General features: G+C 42.6%; 1 protein-coding gene across 2 annotated transcripts in view; it reads right to left on the reverse strand.

Moving 5' to 3' along the window:
* arhgap42b (Rho GTPase activating protein 42b) overlaps positions 1–26218 on the reverse strand; it is a 151104-nt gene that overhangs the window by 45356 nt on the left and 79530 nt on the right. For both annotated transcript variants that reach the window (XM_083773472.1, XM_083773471.1), the window contains one exon: positions 18010–18081. In XM_083773472.1, the coding sequence (XP_083629598.1) occupies positions 18010–18081 (72 nt within the window). The remainder of the gene's footprint in view (positions 1–18009; positions 18082–26218) is intronic.

Here is a 26218-nt window from a genome sequence, read left to right on the forward strand (position 1 = left end):
TAAAATTGCATTGCATGCCCTCAAACGGCCAGTAGGTGGGAGTCTAACAGCATTTTCACGGCCCCTTGCTTTCTGCATGACGAGTTAACGTTCATTCCAATAGATTATCATGAGTTGTAAAAGTGGTGTATGTGACTGTGTAACGATGAGAAGGCAATGTCAGCATGGCTACTGAGGATGGCCGTTATCAGAGCGCGGAGTCAAAAATGTATGGCCCTTGTCAGTGGAATGGCGTTGCTAGGTAACAGCTCAGGTCCGAGGTTTAAATTCTGCCTGCGGCGCTGCCGGAACAGCGAATAAAAACCTGATCTACCCATTTAGAATGGTTAGGATGATCAATGTGAAAAAGGGTCTACTGTACTGATTTCTTGTTGCTGATTTAGTGGCATAACCGGAGGAAATACATGGCATGGCATGGAATAAAACCGTGGTTTTATCCAAATCGGACCTCCATCACAAAAAATGTTGTGCCAGGAACCCCCCTGTACGCGATTTGTTTTGTTAAAATAGTTTCAAAAATACTAATCGTTTCTTTCCAGATCTTTTGTATTTGTATTAAATAGACTGTATACAATAGACTGTATATAAATACTGTATACAGCTGTATACAAGCAGAATTTAGCTGGGGACCAGTGGGGGTCCCAGGACCACACTTTGAGAACCACTGACATGGCACAAACAAAACATAACACATAAACATACATCTTGGAATAATGCATTTGGCATGGCTTCGTAGACAGACACATTGTGTGTCACAGCCTTGATGAGAGTTCACCTGTCCACTTCTACAGCCACATTCACTATTCAAAATGAAGAAGGAAGGAACAGGAAATTGATTTTTCGTAGTTTATTATGGATTAGAGATTGAACATTTTGTGCAGAAACCACAGCTCCACTTCCCTGTGGAACTAATCCTTGTGCAGCAATAACTGCTATTAATCATGGGAAATATTCTACATTTTTTAAATGGAAACATTATACAGTATTTGATATTACAAGTATCTGTATACACAACAAGCATTCAACAAGCATTCAAGACTGGCTTATAGATTCATGTCTGCTCTTAAATGCCAAAAAGACAGTCTGCATGGCCAAAAGACCAGTTGTGTTGTAGTCCTCAAATGTGTTTCTGGGTGGAGAGGAACTTGACCTTGTCCCAGAGTTCATGTACCTCAGAGTCATATTAGACTCAACCCTAACCTTTAAAAAACAAGAAAGTGACTAATACGATTAAATTCAACCTTCAACATTTTAAACAAATTCCTGACAGTTGGAGCGGCCAGATCGTATCTTCACTGTATGATCCTATAACACATTGAATACTGTTTCACAAACTGGTCTTGCACAGGTGTGACTACTCTCAAACCCATAGAACAGCTGTACAAGAGTGCGCTCAAGGTGTTTGACTGGAAGCCCCACTCATATTATCATTGTAACATCCTCCGGAGGCTCAATTTTTTTTAGCTTTGATAACTTTAACATTTTCAAACAGGTTGGGGTCATATACAAGACCCTACATGGGTCTGTGCCCGCCCCCCCCTAAGTGAATTCATTAAACGAAAGACCGATAGGAGAAATAGTACCAGAGCAACCACTCGAGGAGACTGGGAAGTGCAGCACCGGCAAACAACATTCGGCCAAAATGTCCTCTCAGTACAGGGTTGTGTAGCATGGAATGGCCTTCCTCTGCGTATAAGGGATTGTGCTACATTTCCATCTTTTAAATACAATCTGAAAAAATGGTTGCTTGAAAACTGCAACCATCCATGATTATTTTAGGTGTATTTATTTTTTATGCTGTGTTCCCTATGTAATGTTATGTAAATGTATTCCACTGTTTGCCTGTCTGTTTTCCGTTTTGTGTCTCTTGTGAGGACTGCGGATGAAAATTAGCAACTGTGCTATATCCAGTGTATTTACGTCCATGTGACGTCCATTAATATGCTTCGTCCTGTCCAAATAAACAAATAAAGTAAAGTAAGTATTAAGTAACATATATATACACTATGTTGTGTAACCCCCAAAATGAATATACATTTGTCCAGAGACCCCCATTTGTATATATTTGGTACCAGGGAGGGACACCCGTACTGTTGTGTTGTTCAAATGTTTCTGAAATATTCAAAAATAAAGTGTAGATCGGCTATTTCCATATAGTTGTAAAACCGTTGCTTCTTTTTGGGCTCATTTTTGTCAACCCCAGCCGGCTTGTTTCTCTCTCGATAAATCTGCCGACACTCAGGTCAGATCTTCTTGCATTTCAATCTCTGCGTGCCTGGACTCTGCAGTCACCCATTTTAAAGAACAATAATTGACTAAAAGTACCAAAAGTAAACATACTCCTTATGTAGAATGTCCCATGCATCGTGTTGCTTTTCGTGTGATATTTCTTTGATTTATTCATGAACAAAATCATTGAATTTGGTTTTAATTCAGGAAAGTTTTGCTTTTTTGGGAATGTTTTTTTTAAATATTTTGAAATAATAATAATTAAAAACAAAATGTTAGGAGACATTAACAAACCCAACAGAGACCCATACAAATATGTCTGCGACCGACAAACAGGTCTCGACCTAATGTTTGGGAACCTGTGCTTTACACCAGTGGTTTTCAACCCTTTTCATATCAAGGCCCATTATTTATTCTGCATTTGCGCCACGGACCACCATTTGATGAGATTTAGCCTCTTTGACCCAAAACTTGTAATAATATGTTGTCGATGGATGAGAGTTTGTCCACAATTCCATGCTGTATTGATGTACCATTAGGAGAGAGAACAGGAAAACGTTTATCAAAAATAACAATTCTTCTACATGCTCTATTTGTGTAGACTTCTAAATTAAGAAATGCCGATGTTTAACAATAAACTCTCGAGAGCGTAAACTGAAACCAAATGGACCCAAGGGTCCATTTGGTTTCATTTTACGCTCTCGCTGGGGACCACCTGGAACCCCCTCAAGAACCACTGGTGATCCCCGGACCACTGGTTGAAAACCTGTTTTACCCCACTGCGTCTCCTTCTCCACAGCACCCAACGGACAGAGAGAGGAGGTGACTGCCACTGTACTGTACTGTATACACAGGCCTCCGGATGCTTTGTTTGTTTTCATTCCCATGGCCCTGAAAGTGTTGCCTGGGGTCTAATCAACTTCACCCCCAGTACAGCGTTCCACTCCAGCACACCAGCGCATCGTCAGGGTTTTAACTCATGCCGGGCAAAGACGCTGTAACCATCCTGCATTACATTGCAGTCGGGCCGGGGCAGAGACCTCTTATCTCCACATTCTAACTTTATTTTATTTTTTTAGAATAAACGCCCTACTTCTACTTCGTCCTACAGCGTCACAAAAAAGCACCACAAGCAGTAGACCTGCAAGCTTGCAGATCTGCTACTTTATATGATTTTTAATTTGAATCCTGAAAAGTACCAGTTTTGGACATATGAGGTTCCCATCCGACAGAGACGATTACAACTGCAGAGGGCTAAAATAAAAACAATAAAAAAAGAATAATAATAATAAAATCAATAGACAATTTCACGTGGGCAACCATCTTATTTCCATCCCTCCTGTCATGTGTGGGGCCAACACAATGTTTTCTGGGGAGGAAAAAAATCAATTGCGTATGGCCTCTCACTCCCCCTCCCCAAGTAAAGAGAAAAATAAACAGGTGTATGGCAAAATAAGTACCGGTAGATTAATAAATATGATGTGTTGTTATTGCGTTGACAGGAAATACATTTCCCTAAAGGTTTGAGTGGATTTTTATTGCGGAACAAGGCAGGGGGATGTGTCTTTCTACCTGAGAGAGATACTGAAGTGACATTAATTTACTATTATTATTATTTTTGGAGCATCTGAAACAACAGGGAATCAGCACGTACGCACACACCCCCCTACACACAATTTACAATTTAGGCATTGAGCAGACGCTGTTATTCCAGAGTGACTTACAATAAGCAAGAACAAAACATGGTAATACATCAGACACCTTAAAAATAGTCATCAAGAACATAAGCTAAGAACCTAAAAGTGGAATATCTATATAATAGAAATATGCGTATACAACTATAGTGTATACACTAGAGTCAGTACTGTGTCTACATACAATGCTATTTAAGTTACATAAGTTGAGCCTTTGCACATGCCTGTAAGGTCATCGAGGCTAGGGCAAGTGCTACGGGCTAAGATGCAGTCTGAAGAGGTGGGTTTTCAGACTACGGCAGAAGATTGGGAGTGAGTCTGCAGTTCTGATTGTAATATAATGAGAAGTGCATTCCATAGTTTTGGAGCCAGAAGGGAGAAGAGTTTGGGACGTGTGGAGCGGTGTCCCGGCGTTTTAGTAAATGTACTTCCAGCTTCCCTGCGTTGGCTGATCTGAGTGCGGGAGGGTTTGTAGGGTTCGATCAGACTTGGTTGCTTTGAATGCCAGCATCAGTTTTGTGCTTTGTGCGGGCAGTGAACGGGAGCCAATGGAGGCAGTGGGGAGACATGTGAGAACTTTGGCTAGTTGAAGACCAGGCACGCACCCACGCACGTGCACACACGCACACGCACACGCACACACACACACACACACACACACACACACACACACACACGCGAGGAAGTGGACCATGAAAGTGGTGGAGCCAAACAGAGTTGCTATTTCTATACAAAAAATCACACACGTGTGAACTGAGTGGTGCAATTCCCCCCCCCCCCCTCTCTCTCTCTCTCTCTCTCTCTCTCACTCTCTCTCATTAGAGTCACTACCCCTCTCACTGTTTCTGGCGCCCCCTACTGCTATTATTAAGTCACATACTCATGCTCACACAGACAGACAGACACACACACAAACAAACAAACACGTACGAGGACATTGCAAGCTGGTTGTAGGAGTGGTTGCACCACTCAAAAAAACATAGGCAACAGAGGCGATCTACAAGCTCACAACACCTCGCAGCATGAAATTGTCAATATACAGTACTTAGTCTTAGTCATCATAGCTTAGTTTTTATTTAGTTACTTTTCATCAGTGAAAAAGGTAGTCAACGAACATTCTTCGTCATAGTTTTAGTCCACAAAAAAAACACTCCAGTCACCCAAGGGATTCCTGCTTGTTGTTGGTGATGCCATTACATCCCATTCAGGACATAGCTGATGTCGGCCAGAAAGAACTCCTATCTACATAATTTAACTTGTTGTGTTTTTGTTTTTTTCCATAAATTAATGTATACTTGATCATAACGCAGCTTGTCGATCTGATACTTTTATATACTTTTTATTTATTTATTTAAATCCTGAAAAGTAACAGTTTTGAGACATAGGAGGTTTCCACCCGACAGAGAGTAACTAGCTCCGGATGTTTACAGGTCTGTCCCTGTGAGAAGAGCCATGTAATCACATCGGAATTGTGAACAATTTAAAGGCCTGACGGAAGGGGGGGATGGCACAGAAAACAAATGGTTCTTATAATGGCTCTTTAAAAGGCTATAATGTGGGGCGTATTCAACTAGATTAGGTGGGAGCGACATTCTAAAATGACTTGAAGTCAGGCGCCACAAGACAGTGACAACGAAATGTTGTGTGCAATTAGGTCTCATAGGACAACAATAGACATATTATGTCCATTGTGGTAAATTATCAGGGCTTGCTTCATGCATTTTGATGTTTGATATAGGACCATTTCTGCCTTTATAGGCTTAATAATAATAATAATAATGTTTTTTATTTGTATTGCACTTTTCATTCACAAGGAATCCCAGAGTGATACATGGTTAAAAACACAATACAAAAAAAATAAAATGTGCACGGCTCCCTGGCATGAACGTGTCTTTGTTAGGATAGTATTGGAGGCAGATGGGCATGAACGTGTCTTTGTTAGGATAGTATTGGAGGCAGACGGGCATGGTCAAGTGTTTCCATGTATGACTGAAATTGAAATGTTGCATTTCGGTTATGTCGGAGCACCCGGCTAATGAGAGCACAAGCTCTAATGATGTGTTTCATGAACCATTAGTTGAGACTTTCAGCTCAGGTTTAAGTTCCTTCTTAAACCTGAGCTGAAAGTCTCAACTAATGGTGAACAGTGTAAAGTCTTTAGAAGATGGACAAAATCCAGACAACTAAAACATACAAGCTACTGACAGCAGATGAAGAAGTCTTTCTTTGATGTAATGGAAAACGTCATCCTCTCAAAACTCAGATAAACAAAAGTTGTGCAGTCTTAATTTTACCACCTTAAAAACATAGCTAAAATCAAGCCCTTTCTTTCCCGCGCAGACCTAACAAAAGTTATCCACGCATGATTTCCTCTTGTGTTGACTACTGTAATTCCCTATACTCCTGCCTCTCAAAAAGATCCATCAACCGGTTACAACTCATTCAGAACGCTGCAGCTCGCCTCCTATACAGAAACTTCGATCACATTACCCATATTCTGGCCACCCTACATTGGCTGCCTGTCTCATACAGAATTCATTTTAAAATACTTGAATTCACTCTAAAGGCTAGGTCCGGCCTTGCTACATCTTACATTTCTGATTTACTCGACCCGAGCCAGCTTGCAAGGAAGGCCCTTCTGTCAATAAAATCAGGCTTGCAGAGTCTGTGCCCGCTTTAAATCACTCCTGAAGACTTTACAAAATCTGCGTTTAACCCCTTACCCATGTGATTTACTTTTTATTGTTATCTTCTGTTGTTGTGCTCTTGTGCATTATTGACACATTTATTTTATTGTAATGTGTGCCTCTATGATCCATGTTTTTACATATTTTCTTCTGTTAAGCACGTTGTGACTTGTTCTTAAAATAAGATTTATTAGTATTAGTATAATTATTAGTTGACAAATTGATGGAGATGGCATGTGATGGATGAACAGCACTCACAACTAATGCTCTTGTGCTCTTTTATGTTGATGCAGCAAGCGCTGCTGCTTGGCCGTCTCCATTGTGCATCTTTAAACGTGTGTTTCTCTGTCACAACCTCCCGGCCGTTGTTTTCGTTTGTTTCCAACATTCTTTTGTTGCTTGAATCACTGTGTTTTGTTACGGCTTTCCTGTAGCTCCAGTTAGCTCAAACTATTATGGATATTTAAATTTGCTTTTAGAGGCAGCCTAGAAGCAGCCAATCATTATTTACGGTCGTTAGAAGAGGTACTATCAAATGTAGTCCAGGTGCTTTGCAAGAACCTGGCTAAAAGTAATACAATAATACTTCTTTACATTGGAAAAGCGCCCTACGGGACTAATTTGGCCCACTGGCCCCCAATTGAATATCACGTAGCATAGGAGATGTACAGTAGTAAATTAGGAAATACACACCTCCCAGAGTGGTGGACGGCCTCTTAGGCCCTGTTTACACTGGCAGCCTTAATGTGATTTTTGCCACATCCAGACTGGAATCCAATTTTTTATGAAGTCTCAAGAGAAAAAAGTCACGTGGAATTTGTTTTTACAAATTTGACATGAACCCTATTCAGAGGTCGTTTTTCTACAGTCTCAGTCTGAACGCTTTAACCTGCTCCAAACACCAAAGTCACATAATTATCTAACTGTCCAAAACAACAAGTGAGCCATTGATCACTTGTAAATAACAGAATGAACAGTCTGTCCTAAAGATCAGATTTGAGAAATAAATACGAGTTGACTGACCAAAAACAGCAAATCTACAAGGTCACAATGTGTCGCGTTGTGACACATTTAGCCGGTTTACCGGTCCTTCTCAGAACCCATCTCAGTTCCAGTTGCCCCCCCCTTTATCTTTTCTGCGTGTGTTTGCGTATACACAAGGGATTCCGGACAGACTCTTGAAGATGAAGGCTCTGCGTGTATCCAGCAGCTGGAAACGAAACAAGTTTTCACAACTGTTCAACAACAACTCGGCAAGGATATCCATCTCACATGGGATCTCTCTTTCCATCTGTTTGCCTTTGTTTGCCACTGTGAAGAAACGTGACGGTGATAAACCGGGCAAACTCTCCACAACGGTGGAAATTTTTAATCTGCAGTCGTCATCTCGGTCGGCTCTTTGATGTCAGCGAGCACGCCTGGGGGGTGGGTTCACTAATTGCGAGGCTGACAATAATAGGAGCAGGTGTTCCTCCCAGTCATCAGGTGTGCCACAATCTGCCGCAGATAAAAGATGTGTCGGAGAGAGAGAGAGAGAGAGAGAGAGAGAGAGAGCCTTCCTCACACTACAGTGTCAAACCAGAAACAGCCAGTCACAACAAGACCTCAAAAAGCACATTGAGCTTGTTAGATCTTAAGAATGAAAGTGGCTGACTAAATAACTACATTGCGTCCATTGCAACACAGGTTATCTTTCCCCCCCATTTCCCTTTAGAGTAGTTCTTCGCCCCAACGACAGCGACAGTATGTTGGCCGTGATGGCCATAAGGCATTGTTGTCTTTGAAGGATGGGCCATAGCAACCCTCTGGGATTGTGATTTCCCATCTCCATGGCAACAACAATAAACGGCAGAAGTGTGTGTGTGTGTGTGTGTGTGTGTGTGTGTGTGTGTGTGTGTGTGTGTGTGTGTATATTGGGATTTCGACTGAATATCAGACGCCTTCACCCACATCTGTGTCCAACAACACTTTGGATTCTCACAAAGACAACACCAGGGCACTCCCGGACTCACAGCCTGGCCATGTGTCAAAAGGATTTCACCAAGGGCCTCACTTTCAAAATGACTTCTGAGAGGAGACATGAAAGAGAGAAGGTGCCTACGGCTTGCTGCTAGCTCATTAGTGCTACGCTTAATTGGTGCAGGGGTCCAGGACACAGATGATAATGCAGTGTCCAGTTTATTGTGATGCTCTGTTGGCGTCAAGGTAGAAGAGAGATCACACAAGACTGGCCTCAAACCCAAACCCTTTGCTGAAAGGATGACACAAGCGTGAACTGCCACCTCGTTGGGAGACAGAGCGCAAAGCATTTGGCTAATAAATAGAGAAGTAATTCCACAAACTGCTTCTGACGAGGGGAAAGAAAATCCTCTGCCTCGTCGTTGAACTGCATCATTAAAGCGGATGATTACTTTCATTCATAAACCTCAAGTACTTAGATCACATCATCTTAGATCTGAACTGGCCTCACTGGGGAGGGAGTCTGGGAGATAGGTGAGTTGTTGATCGGAGTCTAATAATGATCATTTTAACAATGTGAAAGAAAATATTTAAAAAGAAGGAAAACCGTTATACTACTACTTGGAACGATGCAAGTTAGAAATGCATGCCCCACCCAGTTATTATGTATGTGTCCCTTTTATGTATGATACAGATGTCAGAACAGGCCAGCTCCATATATGGAGATATGTTTTTTTTCCCCAGTCATCGGAAGCGTTAATATTGTAGCCGCGAGGTAGCGATGATTTAGTAATGAACGACAAACATTGACGTTCTGTCAAAACACCTCAATCTGAGATAGGATTCAGAGAAAACAGGGTTTTAAATTGGGGCATCATTTAATTGACACAGCGGAGCAGAGTGATACCTAGCGACGGTGGATATCAGCGAGACCATTCTGAATCAATAAAAACCTAAAAAGACATTAAAGACGTTGTCAACGGCAGCGAGTGCCATTGGGAAACAGACGTCAAAGATGTCATCGCCTTTTACATGGGTGATTTTCACCCAGACTTTATTACATCTTTTTGGGTCTTTCAGTACCTTCATGATGCTTAGTGACATCATAGAAGGTAGGTTTGTTTCCCTGCCCAGGCAGGTGTGAAAAATCCCATACAGCCACAATGGGCTTTTTTCCCTGGACCATTCTCACATGTCCCAATAATGGGTGGACCATAGGAGAAGTCCCCATCTCCCTTATTTATTTATAGGAATATGTACACGTTTTTCACCGATCTCGCCCCCCTATGATAGACCAGAGACCCCCATTATATCTATCTATATTGTGTGAAAAGTCTTATAAATATTAAAGAAGAGTACCCTCAAGTTACCATGTAATTTTTATGAGTATTTTTATGGAATACTTTACATTGGGTAAAATATACCCGTGTTTAGTGAGGGTGGGGATTTATATTTAGTGTTCTATGGGTTAAGACGGTGTGCGTCTAACCCGTTTTGTATCTATTTTGTACCACTGCCAACCACAGACCCCAGCTCATCATACTAACAATGTGTCAATCCAATATATCCCTAATCCAATGTCAACCCCAGGCAGGACCCCAGCTCAACATACTGACACTGTGTCAATCCAATCTATCCCTAATCCAATGTCAACCCCAGGCAGGACCCCAGCTCAACATATTGACACTGTGTCAATCCAATCTATCCCTAATCCAATGTCAACCCCAGACAGGACCCCAGCTCATCATACTGACACTGTGTCAATCCAATCTATCCCTAATCCAATGTCAACCCCAGCCAGGACCCCAGCTCATCATACTGACACTGTGTCAATCCAATCTATCCCTAATCCAATGTCAACCCCAGACAGGACCCCAGCTCAACATACTGACACTGTGTCAATCCAATCTATCCCTAATCCAATGTCAACCCCAGCTCAACATACTGACACTGTGTCAATCCAATCTATCCCTAATCCAATGTCAACCCCAGACAGGACCCCAGCTCAACATACTGACACTGTGTCAATCCAATCTATCCCTAATCCAATGTCAACCCCAGGCAGGACCCCAGATCAACATACTGACACTGTGTCAATCCAATCTATCCCTAATCCAATGTCAACCCCAGACAGGACCCCAGCTCAACATACTGACACTGTGTCAATCCAATCTATCCCTAATCCAATGTCAACCCCAGACAGGACCCCAGCTCAACATACTGACACTGTGTCAATCCAATCTATCCCTAATCCAATGTCAACCCCAGACAGGACCCCAGCTCAACATACTGACACTGTGTCAATCCAATCTATCCCTAATCCAATGTCAACCCCAGACAGGACCCCAGCTCAACATACTGACACTGTGTCAATCCAATCTATCCCTAATCCAATGTCAACCCCAGGCAGGACCCCAGATCAACATACTGACACTGTGTCAATCCAATCTATCCCTAATCCAATGTCAACCCCAGACAGGACCCCAGATCAACATACTGACACTGTGTCAATCCAATCTATCCCTAATCCAATGTCAACCCCAGACAGGACCCCAGCTCAACATACTGACACTGTGTCAATCCAATCTATCCCTAATCCAATGTCAACCCCAGACAGGACTCCAGCTCATCATACTGACACTGTGTCAATCCAATCTATCCCTAATCCAATGTCAACCCCAGGCAGGACCCCAGATCAACATACTGACACTGTGTCAATCCAATCTATCCCTAATCCAATGTCAACCCCAGACAGGACCCCAGCTCAACATACTGACACTGTGTCAATCCAATCTATCCCTAATCCAATGTCAACCCCAGACAGGACCCCAGCTCAACATACTGACACTGTGTCAATCCAATCGGTGCCTCTGGTATGTTACGCACATTGTGACCGCTGAAAATCATCTTTTATGTCACGGTAACAGTTCATAGACAGTTCCCCAATAACGGTGAAACAGTGCTGTGAGCTTGTGTGTAGATCGGCTATTTGCGTTACTTGTGTCTACGTTTATATATGTCTATGGCCTCCTCCCTCTCTACAAGGAGGGGAAGTGCATTTAAAAAAAGGCATTATGGGCATTGTAGGAGTTCAGCAATCCAGTCAAATCCTAGTCAAACACACAGACTTCATTATTTTTCTGGTCATAGAGTGCAAATTTCAAATTGTGCTACTGTTACTGTACTGCTACTACAAATACTATTAACACTGAGTGACTAGTTTCTTCCAGCTGTGAAATCTGTGGGTTTTAATTGACGTTTCAAACAGAGTTTAATTACATAATAATTACAGTATGCTGGATTTCCAGTCGGTAATGTGATAAGCATTTTGCAACATTTTAGAAAGCCTCTTTCAAGTCGTAAAAAAAAAAAAAGATAATGGACAAAGATGCAAATAGCTGTTGGAACGAATAATACCTCAGACTATAGTAAAACACAATGTCCTATTTAATCAGCAGATATTTGCATTGAAGTTCATTACTTATTATTGCTCGCAGTGGATGTTCCCTTCAAAGAAGTAGGTCATACAGTGATGCAGTACAACTCCTTATTTTTGGTCTATTATCAAACTCATTTAGCAGAATATTATACTAATGAATAAAACAGAATGAATATCCAAAACATAAAGAGCCACAGGGTCATCATTGTGAAAACGTGTAAAGTATCGTCTCTGTCGGTATAGAAACCTTGTGTGTCCAAAAATGTCGAGCTTGTGGATCCGCTACATTTGATGATCAGTAGTTTTCAACTCTTTTCATCTCAAGGACCATTATTGTCTCCACCAGGCCAAAGGCATGTGGGGAGAGTATGTTTTGCACTCCGTCCGTCCGTGTGTGTGTCCGTGTGTCCGTCCGTGTGTCCGTTAGTAGCTAATCTCGGCCACCGTTAACCCGGTCGATGGCAAATTTTGCACACACACTCCCTGGATGCCAACGATGAATCTCTGCCCCAAACTTTCCAGAACGGCCTGTTATAGCGCCACCAGGAGGCCGCTTTGTGCAAAACAAGTTTTTGCACAGTACACCTACACATTTTGTCCAAACATCACGCAAATTGGTACACACACTCCCTGGATGCCAACGATGAACCTCTGCCCCAAACTTTCCACAACGGCCTGTTATAGCGCCACCAGGAGGCCGATTTGTGCAAAACAAGTTTTTGCACAGTACACCTACAGATTTTGTCCAAACATCACGCAAATTGGTACACAGTCTCTCTAGAGCCATTCAACGAAACTGGTCTTTAAGATTTCTCAGACTCCATCCTGATTGGTTAAGATTGGCTTCCAAAGTTCACAGGAGTGCTCAGTTTCAAACAAAATGCTGCAAATCATGAACACATCGCGTGATTTCCGTGAAATTGTGCACCCACATTCCCACTAGGCAGAGGACAAAATGCCACATGAACAATTTCAACTCAGCCTCAAGGTGGCGCTATAACTGGCCGAAAAGTGTTTTTACCTCTAACTGCACGGATCTGTGGATAACCTGGTGGAGACCTGTGCCCAGAAGGGCACTTTTTCTAGTTTATTCTGCATTTAAGCTACGGACCACCATTTGATGAGATTTGGCCTCTCAGACCCAAAACTTGTCTTAGAATACTTTGTTGTCGTTGAACAAGATGTTGTCCACATTACCATGCTCTATTGATGTGGACGTGGTACCATAGGAGAGATAACAGGCAAATATTGATCAAAATAACAATTATTCTACATTCTCTAATTGTGTAGACCACTGGTTGAGAACCATTGCGCTATATTGTAGAATGATAAAGTAGGGCGTAAAAAGAATATATTAATTTATTAATAAATAAATTATGGAGATAAGAGGTTTCTTCCTGATATCGTACGTAAACCGTTTCTCAACGACGGGTCCAGGGAGTGGGGACCACCAGAGGTCCAAATGGACCTTCACTCCACTTAACTCATTCAATGCTAGACTAAATAATCATTTAATTCACCCAGTGCCACAATCTTTTCACTGCATACTATAGTCATATTTCTCTCAGATGGGGGCTGCCAACATTTTCTGGTGATTTTCAAGTGGCCCAAATCCAGAAAAGGTTAGGGACCTATGTCCTGTACCTGTATGTTGTTAACGCCCTACTTCCCACTTCTACAGTGTCACACAAAAGCAGATCCACTAGTTGTCCCTGAAATTTAACCCATTAAGACCTGAGGCTGAAATGTCTAATCCTGATCTTAAACGGAATCTTTTCCCAATTGTAAGCCCAACTCTTATTTTGTTTCTCACACGGCTCACCCGTGTGAACTGAGTGGTGCAACTATACTTTTATTTATAGTAACTGTACTACGCACTGTGCTCTGTATACTGTGCTCTCTACTGCACTTTGATTATTTTTGGAAAGAATCTTCGAGAAATGACAGAGTTGCCACTGTGGTGTCTTGCTGAGGGACCGCGCGCCGTCTGACCACCTCCCTGGAGAGAGAGAGAGAGAGCATGGGAGAGAGCGGAGTAGAGCGCAACAGGCTGGGCTGCGTAATAGGAGGCAGGTACTATCATGATTACCTGCTGGAGAGCTTCAGATGAGAAACACCTGTGTTCCCAGCCAAACACTACAAAAATGATTCATCTCCCCGCACTCGCCCTTAGCTCTCTCCCGTGGCAGGTTCAGGTTGGCGGGCGGTCTAGCGGCTGAATACTGATGTCCGGGTCCCCGTTGGGCTCGGCTGGAAACGAGGCTTGCAAGTACATGGCTTGGAGAATGGAGAACTCCCTTTAAAGACTGTTATATGAAGCCCCGGATGGGCTACCTTATACTCACCTATGCCAGGACGTCCCAGAAGATTTTGAGTTGATTATTGAAAGCTGAACTTTTAAGTTGACTACCCTGGAGCCTGAGACTATTATTTAAATTTTCAAACCCTGCGAATATAATTTGTTTCAATGAATGAGTGCCAAATCCTGAGCTCAAACCTGTTTCCTGCCTGTCTGTCTCTTGTTGTTGGTATCAATCCTCACACTGCGTGAGGTTCCCCGGGGTATCCACGGAACATCCAGACGCCCAGGAACAGGCCCAGGGGGCCGGCCCTGTTCCAGCGAGCCTTCCCACTTCCGAAACGGTCGAGAAATGACAGACTTACAGTGTTGCAGCTTGACGTGCTTGGACGTACGTACGTACGGGACATAAACACATACGTACGGGGACATACATAGGGACACAGCTCCGCAATTGAGCGGAGGCACCAATTTCTCACATTCTACTAGTATAGGCCTACTTGTGGCGATATTTGGACCTCACAAATATAGAACGCAAAAGTATGAGTACACACATGGATACAGGCAGTTTAGCTCCTTGGCCAGTGGGGTGGTTCAGTAAACACTGCAGCATACAACACACTGCGGCCCGAGCCAGAGTTCAGGCCGGGCTGAGCTCCAAGGTGGAACCGATGGCTTTTTGTTTATTGGGTGAACTTCACAGAAAGATGTCCCAGCGTGCTCAAAGAGGCCTTTGTATACAACCACAGTTAACAGCAAAACAGCGGACTTCCACTGCTACTTTTTGATATGCTCTACTATGGTACCCACCCACGCTAGAGACTTTTTTAGTGGTGCAACCACTCCATTGCGGAGCTATGTCCGTCGGAGCACGATTGGCACGCGTTTGGTTGGTTTTCACAACCAAGTGTCACTGTTGCGCAGCCTAACACACACACACACACACACACACACACACATATTAACTGTATATATGATGATTTTGGGTGTGACAGTACAGTAGGCTTACAGTAGAGGGAACCCCCACACATGAACTGTCATTTCTCAACCGTTTCAGATGCGGGGGGGCTCACCAGAACCGGCCAGGCACCCTAGGCGCATTTCTGGGGGTCTGGATGTGCCGGGGACTCCCACACGGTAACTGTCAACGGTTTGGAATGTTTTTACTTTCTCATATTTCTCTTCCTTGTGTCAGTCCATTTTTGCCGCAATCACCATTCAATCTTCAATGGGCTCCAACTATGGATTAAATGGAGGTTTTTTCAAATGTTTTTTTAAAGAATGTGCAACGAACGGTTCTCTCATTACCAACGATCCGGTGTGTAATCGTAGTGAAGATCACTATTCTGTGACTACTTAAAGCTGAGTACAAACACATGGACGACAATGCTGGTAGTGTGGGCATTCTTTGGTTAAATATTATTTGCGGTAAATTATCAAAATAATTAAAGATTTTCCACACATTTTCAAGATTTTTCAAACCTTTTTGAACATGTCACGATGTGAGCTTTTTGCTACTTCTGTGTGACACTGTAGTACGACAAAGTAGGTCATTCACTTACGACAAACTACATATGGAGATACGAGGTCTCTGCCCGACACCACCGCTATGTGGCCATGGATGAGCTTATGCTCTCAGCCTGTCTGCGGTGAAGCAGCCACTGGGCCCTGCAGTTCAAGTGACCTCACAGGGATTATTTTGCAGCAATTCCCAAATAAGGCGAGAGAGGCTTGCTATACTGTATATCCCCCCCACTTGGTTCAGTCTGATATCATCCTCCCAACATGGCAGAGGGGTCAGTCAGCACCGCCTGCATATGTCTCCCAGGATTCCTGGAAGAAGCAAGAAAAGTTGTCTAGCACCCTCACCCCTCCCCCCCTCGTGATCCCCATTCCTCCCTCCTGCCTTTCATCTCAATGTAGTTGCTCTAATGTTTAACAGTGGAGTGGAATGGAGGGGGAGGAGAGAGGCCATTAGGAGGAAGTGGTCGGAGGAAATAGGAGACGGGGAGAGAGAGAGAGAGAGAGGGGGGGGGCAGAAACCTCGTATATCAATATCACACAAGAGTGCCGTTATGAGCTTGTAGATCGGCAATTATTTTATTTTGTAATGGGCGGGACCGTTCTGCCTTTATTCGGATAATACAGTAAACTAGTAAAGTGTGACAGGAAACGGAGCGAGACAGGGAGTGACATGCAGCAAAGGCCATGGGGCTCTGGAATCTAATCCACGCCTCACACTGCATTAGAGCCTGTATGTATATGTGTATATATATATATATATATATATATATATATATATATATATATATAGTAACACCAACGATTTTTAAACATGCACGCAGCAGAGGACACCAGGCGCATGTGCAGTGGAGACAGATCATTATGGCAGAATCATGGGATGACTTGGGAGAGACACTGACTCTGGACAGGGTACATCATTTGCAAAAAACAAAAACAAACAAAAAGCTATCGATTGTTGGATTTGAGAGACATCTCTGATGGGAAAAGGACGTGCAGCAGACAGACTGTATTCTGGAGGAGATAACATATTGTTCAAAGCATGGCTGTTGTCATGCTTGCTAATGATCATAATAGTGCTATTACAGTACAACACATAGAAGAGTTTTGTAAATTAGGTTTGTGAATAAGTGTGTGGCTTTTGGATGCCAAGCTAATGTGCAATCATTAGAAAATAAACAGATTCAAGTTCATTGCGATCATCTGAAATCTTTTTGCTCTCAAAAAGGATTGAGAGCAAATGACTACGTCACCTCCGTGCCTAGTATGTGTGCGTGTGCGTGTGCACGTGTGTGCGTGTGCGTGTGTGCATCTATTAGCCCACAGATCCTCTATGGGCTAATAGATGTCAGCTTATCCTGAAGGTAAGGTACAGTACAAATTATTAATCCCCCTTCTGAAAATCATATTAAACCCCACAATTTCAACATTTCTGAATAATACCTTTGGAGATGGCCATGTTTATGATTGCGGGGTCTTTGCGTTCTCCTTTATCGGTTGCGTGATAGGTTAATTTTAACGACTGACAAGGGTGTATATTGACTGTGGTACGGAATATGTGCAGTAGCTGCAGAACTACAGTAAAGTACATGCAGTACTGGTTTTAGAGTAAAATCAGTTGTATACAGCAACGATTCTCAAACATATTTTAATTTCAAAGACCGCCATGAGAGTTATGGGGGGTGGACTCTCATATGTACACACTCTACTACAAACCTGGCTGGAAGGTTATAGATCTTGACTCTCTATGCACACAAGTTAAGCTAAAATGATGGCTTAAATTGCAGCGGTTCTTAGATTTCTACCCCCACCAACTTGCCCCTTCCCCCTACTTTCTGTGTAAATAGATCTTTCTTCTTCTACGGGAGCTTTTACCATTATGCAATGTAATGTATGTATTGTATGTCTTACTGATGAATTGAGTATAATGGACCAGAATGGAAACAAGCTTCCCTGGGGCTTATTTATTTTCTTTATAGCTATAAAATACTATTCAAAGAGGACTGGTTGTCCGAGTTTAGAACCCGACGCAGACTCAACTTAATTGAGTTTGTCACGTTTTGTGGTACAGCCATACAATAATGCTAAAAGGATAACACAAAAAGCCCTGAGGGCTTTATGTTTCTCTTGTGGTCCTACAGTATGTTATCAATCCATCATGACATGCAGGCCCAGTCTTACCTTGGCAGCGCCTATCTGCTCTTTCCGGAATTTTTCCAAGGGCGTGATCAAGACGTCGTCCGCATTCTGAATCTGAAAAAATGAATAAGAAAGCAAAATGTGAAGAGCGACTGACAGACCGATAAATAATTACAAGTAGAAAAGAAAAACAACTCAACAGCGCTGCACTGTATCGTGATTTGTCTTTGTCGGATGGAAACAGATGTCCAAAACTGTTATTATGATTCAAATAAATTAAAAAATTGCAAAAGTCGCAGATCGACAAACTCAAACAGGTCACCTAGTGCATTCCGATCTTGTCGATCTTCTACTTTTGATACTTGTGTGTGATGCTATAGTATGTACTAGGACATTAATTTATGAAAAAACACAAAATTAAAATATGGAGATAATAGTTTTCTTCCCGACAGCAACGATATTCAGCTTGTGTAGATGTCACAGAGAGAAAAAAATGGTAACGCTTCAATTTAAAAATAGGATCCAGTGAATGTGAACACGAGTGCAATACAGAGCAATCACATTTAGCACATTCATCTTTTTAAAACCGTTGACAATGAATAATACATTTCCCGCGGAGAACCCCCCAAAACGAGCCAACCTCTATAGCTGGAGATAACAGACAAAAGCGCTCCACCAATGTTCCTGCGAGATACAAGAAAATGGGAGCATTTATGCGAGCCGTGAAAACGGCAGTATTGTCAAACCATAGCTGAAATATGACACCGCCAAGGACAGCCGATGGTCGCAATGCATTTACAGTTTGGTGTTGCTGTCAGGCAGAAACCTTGTATCTCAGAATTTCAACTTTTTACATTTTCTTTTTGGAGATTAATTCCCTACTTCGTCATACATACAAGAGCACAAAAGAAGCAAAAATGCAATGCAAATCTACGAGCTCACAAAGTGAAAGTGGTTAAGTATTAACAATAGCTTGTAAGTCATGTCTTTCAGGAGGAAACCTTATGTGTCCAAAATTTACATTGTCCCATTACTACTGAGATTTTGAAGTTTGTGCAGTTGTGTGCCAATTATTATGATATATGGACAGAATCTGTAGGAGCAAAAGCAATATCTAAATGTCTGAAAATCTATACAGACACAAATGGCGTGGCCAACTGTATATGGGGAGTTGCACCAATGGAATAAATACGATTGGAGTCATTATAGACCAATAATCTGGGAACCCATCAGCAAAAACAAAGGGGGGGGGGGGGACGACGACGACAGTATACTATGCTGTTGGTTTGTTTCCTTTGCATTTGCCTCTGGGGGCTCCGCCACATTAGAATGTGGATAACGGGATGTTTGCCCGTTTGGTCTGCCCTCAGCCCTCCTCTTATGTTTTATGTTTATTAAAGGATCCCCATTAGAAACTGGGGTCCCACTAATCCCCAATACACATTCTGAAAGCTCATGCCGAGTGCCAACAGATTTAGTAGCACAGCTCGGAATCTGTTCTTGGGAGATTTTCTTTTCTTCCCATTTCCTGAAAAGTAATGCTTTTGGACATACAAGGTTTCCACCAATATTGTTGCCCTTCTCTTTTTTTGAGTGGTCGGAAGTCGAGGTATATTACGTCACACATGACCTCTCTGACTATATCATGACCACCGCATCTCCACCGGAGCCTTTAATGTATTGCAAATTTATTTCAGACAGAAACGGAAAAGAGGAGAGATATATTGTGTCAATTACTGTCCATTGCTCCTATCTTGGGTAGGCCGTTGAAATAAAACTAAAGTGGCTTTAATCCAAGCCCGATCAGATGACATAACACAAGCTGCCGCTTGGTGTGTGGGGGTCGCGGGGCTGTCATCTGTGACACGGCCCCTTGGCTTGATTTACAGTGTTATTCTGCACCTTGAGTGTCCGTGATAAACGAAGGCCTGTGCTCAATAACACCTATAATATCATATATAATGCACCTATAACATCACGTCTAATTTACAGAGGTGTCTGCTTAGATGGACCCGTTCCACTATCCCATCTCCATTTCTCATCTCTATCACTCACGCTGTCTCTCTCTGTCTCGCTCCGACTCTCTCTCTCTCAATCTCTCTCTCTCTCTCTCTCTCATTTTTGGTTGGTTCCATTCATCACAATGTGCTTTCACTGTCCCAGAATAGCAGTCATCGCCTCTCTCCCAAACCTGCTCACACCATTTCAAAGGAAAAGCAACGCTTAGCGTTTAACACCAAACATGTATTTTTATCTGAGAGAAAGGGAGCGAGAGATCAACCAGGTGCTCGATGGAGTGTCTACAGTGTTCCGTATACATTCCCTGCTGTGATAAAGTGCTTTCCTCAGTTTGCAGTCTAACGTGTCACAGTGTGAATTGTGAATTGATTGAAAGCCAATTATTTCAGTAGTACTTTTCATCACAATGCACAGGTGACGACAAAACAACTTTTTGGTTGTTTGCTTTTTACCCCTCCCCCACGAACATGTATGTGTTGCCACTGCTGTTGTATCCTACTGGCTCACCTGCCAATGAGGAGCCCCCACCGAGAGGACTGAGAGCCTTTGTCGAGCCTACTCTTCCCGCCCAACGCTCCATGCTGACAGGTGCCTACCCCAGCCTGTAGGAGTACGTACTGGGACAATTATCAAGCCTCCCTGCCCGCTTACCCTCTCCCTGAACACGTGCTAATTGAGTTTGTATAGTCACTCGACAAAGCCGGATGCACCACGGCAGATTCGAGCCCCCACACTCTGCGGTGGTGGGCAGCTACTTTACCACTGCGCCAGTGCGCCACCCAAGTGCCGATATAACGATCATTCTTGGTGTAGACTGAAAACGGATAATTATTAGGCTGGGATTCTGAGGCAGGTAAATGTCTTACCTACGTCACTGCTGGACAGCCTGGACTAATGATTTGTTTTGATTGATTATTATGGGATATTTCCTTTTTTTCCCCCAAACTACTTTAAAAATAAAACTATTTCAGCCAGACACCGAATCGCAGGTGCTTGAGGGCACCATGCTCAGACCTGTGTAAAACACTACGCTCCTCTGCATGTCCATCCCCAAGGATGTTGCTAGGAAGAACATGCCCTTAGAAAACATCCCTGGCTAAAGTTATGGATTTGTAAATTCCCTGTGTCTTGTAGAAATAACCTGCATACTGAATGAGTACACCTCAGAATGTATGAGTACAGCCTTAACAGTGATAGGCTTACTCCCTACTGTATGGTGTCACTGTGGGGCAGAAAACTCAGATTTGAGTAGTTCAACTTTTGTATGTTCTTTTGTTTTGGTGAATCAATGGCCGATTTACAAGCTTGTAGATTGGCTACTTTTGCTATATTCTGCAGTGAAAGTAGTTACGTTTGTCTGTGGCAATAATATTGAACCTATATAAAGCGTTGACAATATTAAGAAGGTTATGGACATACAAGGTCTCTAGTCTCTACCCGACAATGACTATAATATGCATAGAAACGCACACTGTGTGACATAATGAGGTTTAAAGCTTGTGTGTGTTACAGGATTCTGACACTTTTTGGTTCAAGGAAGTCCACAAGGCTGCCAACGCGCCAAAGCCTTATTACGGAAATAAAAAAATCATTCAAATTCAACATTCACTGGACAATTTGAATACGACTCCAGAATTATGACCTACTTGCTATTCATTCAGCATATCAAACGGTTCATAAATGGGTGAGCAAAGTTTTCTAAGGTCCCAAGACCCCACAAACCCACCCACACACACACAAAAATTCTGATAATTAATTTTCAGTGAACTGGCTCTGGAATCTCACATTTGAAAGGGCTCAATGGAGTTTGGTCTTTGTAAGCATAACATAAATATTAGAGCTGGGACTCGATTAAAAAAATTAATCTAATTAATCAGAGGCTTTGCGATTAATTAATCTAGATTAATCGCATTTTAATCGCATATCAATATTCAACCCGAGAACAGCGAGAAACCTTTTTTTTTAATGTTTTTTGGTATCCCAGTGAATCAATGAATAGTGACTACAGGATACCACTCATTTTCAACATTTTACTGTCATTAATATACCTGTTGTGGAAATAATAATAAAAGTCACCCCATTCTGTGTTGCCTAGAACTGGAGGTCTGAAAAAAAAATAGTAACAGTAACAAGTACATCTCAGTGACACACAAAGCTGTACTTAGTTCATATTGTTACTGTTTTTTGTCAGACCTCCAGTTCTAGGCAACACAAAATGGGGTGACTTTTTATTATTTCCAGTTTTCAGTACTATAGAAAAGCGCCCAGTGAGAAACGTTCCGCGGTGAAAAAAAAGGTGTGATTAATTTATCTGTAGCTAATCGCGATACATTTTTCTGTAGTTAATTAATCTAAATTAATCGCAATTAGTCCCGGCCCTAATAAATATCAGACGACACAGCCGTGGGGCAGTGACTGGGTGGCCTGGCATGGCTGGACTGATATCACTTCGGAGGGAGTTAAATCCCATCACAACTGATCTGCATATTTGTCCAGGCTAGTGGCTCAGGAGGCAGAGCAGCTGCTTGGGAATCGGAAGCTTCCCGGTTCGATCCCCAGCTCCCCCTAGGTTAGTGTCCAGGTGTCCTTAAGGAAATTAACCCCTAATTGTCTTTTACGGTTTCCTCCACCGTCTGTGTGTGAATGAGAGAAGCAAGGTTTGAGAAGCAACTGCTTTACTCTGTATCACTTGGACAGAGTGATTGTTCTTCAGAAATGTGTGTGGTATACAAAAAAAATCACCTCAGCCATTGCAGGAAAAAAGAAAAAAAAAACTAATAAGTGAACCTGGCAGTGGGTCAACCGATTTGTTGTGGTGTCCGGTGGCTCTCATCTGTGTCACAGAGAGAGAAGAGTCAATAGATGACCTCTGTGAGAGTCGGTAAACAACAAATTAATCATCGCAAGAAACCAATCAGAACAGGGCTGAGGACGACAGCCAGCTTGTAAATGAGTCACTCGTCATCAGACGGATTGAACAGTAAACACCCGGGGTCTCCGGGAGGACTGCCCCTGCAAGGCCCATGATTAGAGTTGGGATCCGAAACCAGAGGAATCAGAAGAACCTGATCCAACGTTGGGGAAACGGTCTTATTACACTGTCAGAGCTGGTATGTGGACTTCACATCAGCTATAGTGTACCATTACTATAGCAGTGGTTCTCAATCGTTCTAATTGACCACCATAACCCAGTGTACAAATGGAACCAAATGGACCTGTAAGGTTCCATTTGTAGTACACTTGCAGACCTGTTAGGATCCATATGGAATCCCCAATATCGTAATAGTCATCAACCCCACTATGAGAACCACTGCTTTAGATCATGGGAAATATCTCTTCTGAACATATACCGGTAATTATTGAAGAATGAACGTAGACTAGTCAGGGTTGGATTTGTAAAAAATAAAAGTAAAACATAAAGGGCGAAATTGCCTTAACCCTTCATATGGTACTTTGTACGTTACTATTGCCAAAACCAGAGACATGAATCCCCAACCCCCCCACCCCCAAGAAAATAAAAACCCTGAATTGAATGTGTGTGTGTGTGTGTGTGTGTGTGTGTGTGTGTGTGTGTGTGTGTATATACAGTATGTGTGTGTGTGTGTGTGTGTGTGTGTGTGTGTGTGTGTGTGTGTGTGTGTGTGTGTGTGTGTGTGTGTGTGTGTTTGGGGGGGGGGGGGGGGGGGACGACACTCACTTCCAAATACCTGTCGTACAAATTCATACATTCGTTTCACTGTAAGTTAATTTCTAAAGATCCCTGCTAGTGTGTCTACTGCATTAACGGGAGACTTTGGAAGACAGAATGTGTGCAGGCGGCTTCGATCAATCCAAGTTTAATTTATATTGATCCCAGTGTCGCAGCGCTTCCTTCCAGGGAGTGACTAAGCTTTGCTCCTCCTGGTCCATTTGGCTCCATTGTGTTGTCAAGTGTACGCTGGAATTTATGCATTATCGTACGGCGGAATTTATACAGTACATTATGCATTTCGATGTGTTGTCCGTGAGCTTATAAATCTGCTATTTTTACTAGTTCCCCCTGCAACAGTGTCATATTACGACATGCATGGCATTTATTTATGAACAAAACTGATTAAAGATGAACTATGGTGTGTTGTATACTGATTATCTGCATGGAGTGTGTGTTTTAATACCAGATTCGGGGTATATTCAGGGAGGAATTGCACAGCATTTTTTTATGTGAAGTACACTTACATTTTGTATAACGTAATACTTTGTCTAATGCATTTAATTTTATCTTCAATTTTATTAAACAAAGACACTTTTATTTCAACTTTTATTAAGGCCATATTCATCCGGCCAGCCTTATTATGCCTCCCAAAACAGTGTGAATGTCTCTCTTCCTGAGTCCCCTGCGTCGCTGACATGCTACTCAAAACTTTGGTCACATTTCTTTTTTGCAATTCGACGCCGGGGACAATCCAAAACTATATTAAAACTGCACATTTCACAACCATGTCGTCAGATAGTAGAGACTCAATATAGAAGAGCTCAAGTTGTGTTAAAAAAGGGAGAAAGACATTTATTTTCCATTCGTTCTAAGTTCTAACTATGCAACTCTGACATAATGTTGACGCCTCAGGGACCATGCCATGGGGTTTTGTATTGGGTGTGATTGTAGATAATAGATAAGGTGAGATTTAATTCTGCTCAGAACAGTTCACCCTTCCCGCATCCAGTGACAGTAAATAACGTGCTTCAGTGACAGCGATCGCCTGAGTTTTTTTACTGAGGAGCCTGGAGTACTGTAACATAGACACTAAAAGTGTCATTGTGGCATCGGGGCGCAGTCAACATTGATAACGTCGGGGCAGAAACCTCATTTATCCATAATATTCTAACTTTTATACTTTTACAAACATTGGCAGCCTCTCATCTCTCACTTTGATTCACTTCAAGCTATCTCATTGGATTATATATGTCATGTGTACAATTCACCCGAGGTTGCAGACTTTCTATCATTCATATCATATCGTTCTATCATTGTCACAATTCATATTCATATGCCATCGGACGATCCAGTTCTGTGCTAACAACATAGCTAGCTAACCGGCTAACGTAAGTAGCATTATGGCTCGATCGATCGAATGCACAAAAAAAGCGCAATTTCCATTAATCAACGGCAATGGCGTTAAGCGTTAGTATCAAAATTAGGCTTCAATTGACTTTAATCAAGGGCAATGGTGGTGAAAGTATTAAGTTATGTCTGTCAGTCAGTCAATTTATCTGTGTATATAGCTGTCTATGTATACGTAGCTGTCTAGATCATTAGTCCAGGGACTCCTAGGGTTCCTTGGGGAGGTTCCAGGGGGAGATGATAATACAGCATCACAATAATGTTAACCACTTTATCCATTTTTACTCCAAAATAGCAGATATACAAGCCGTCACTTTGTACCATGCTATGAGCTTGTAGATCTGCTATTTTTTTATCTTGAAAATGTGTGCAAATCTTTGAATAATTCAAAGATATAATTGCGACTGTAGGTCGCACATTACTATGAAAACCTGTCAGTCCGTCGTTCCGTCCGTCACACCACCATATATGATACGCATCGTGACACGTCACACCATGACGCTCCATATATGGCCGTCTCCATATATGAAGATCACAACACTGACCTCAACTAACCCTGGATAGCCATACATGGAGAAGACTGATGATCATCACCTAGATCTACATAATAGCATGGAGCCGGCCAGCAACTCTACATCTGACCTCAAACCCTTAGATCTCCATATATGGAGCTGACCTGTTCTGACATTCCATTTGTTGATCCAACCCCACCCGTCCTTCCTCTTCGATGTCTCCCTTTTGACTGATATCTGTCCATTCAAACTCTAGACAGGCCCACCCAAAAGTTATTAGTGCAGCCGTGCCTGGCAGCAGGCGGAAACTAGAGTTCTCAACAGGCCCGAAAATTAAGGCCTGGCTCTACCTGGTCCCTAATCAAACCCTGTACACTCAAGACACGCTCCAAATATGGCCAGACCTCATCAAACCCTGTACACTCAAGACACTGTCCCCGCTGCCACCCTTAGATCTGGAGCTGACCTGTTCTGACATTCCATATGTTGATCTGACCTCATCAAACCCTGTACACTCAAGAAGCTCCATATATGGCCAGTACAGAATTCATTCCATATGTTGATCTGACCGCCCCATGCCAAAGTGCCAGCGCTCGCCCAGCAGGCTGCCCTCACCCAGGCG

The sequence above is a fragment of the Protomyctophum parallelum genome (assembly GCF_964188405.1).
Source record: "Protomyctophum parallelum genome assembly, chromosome: 9".
In the NCBI taxonomy this organism is placed as follows: domain Eukaryota; kingdom Metazoa; phylum Chordata; class Actinopteri; order Myctophiformes; family Myctophidae; genus Protomyctophum; species Protomyctophum parallelum.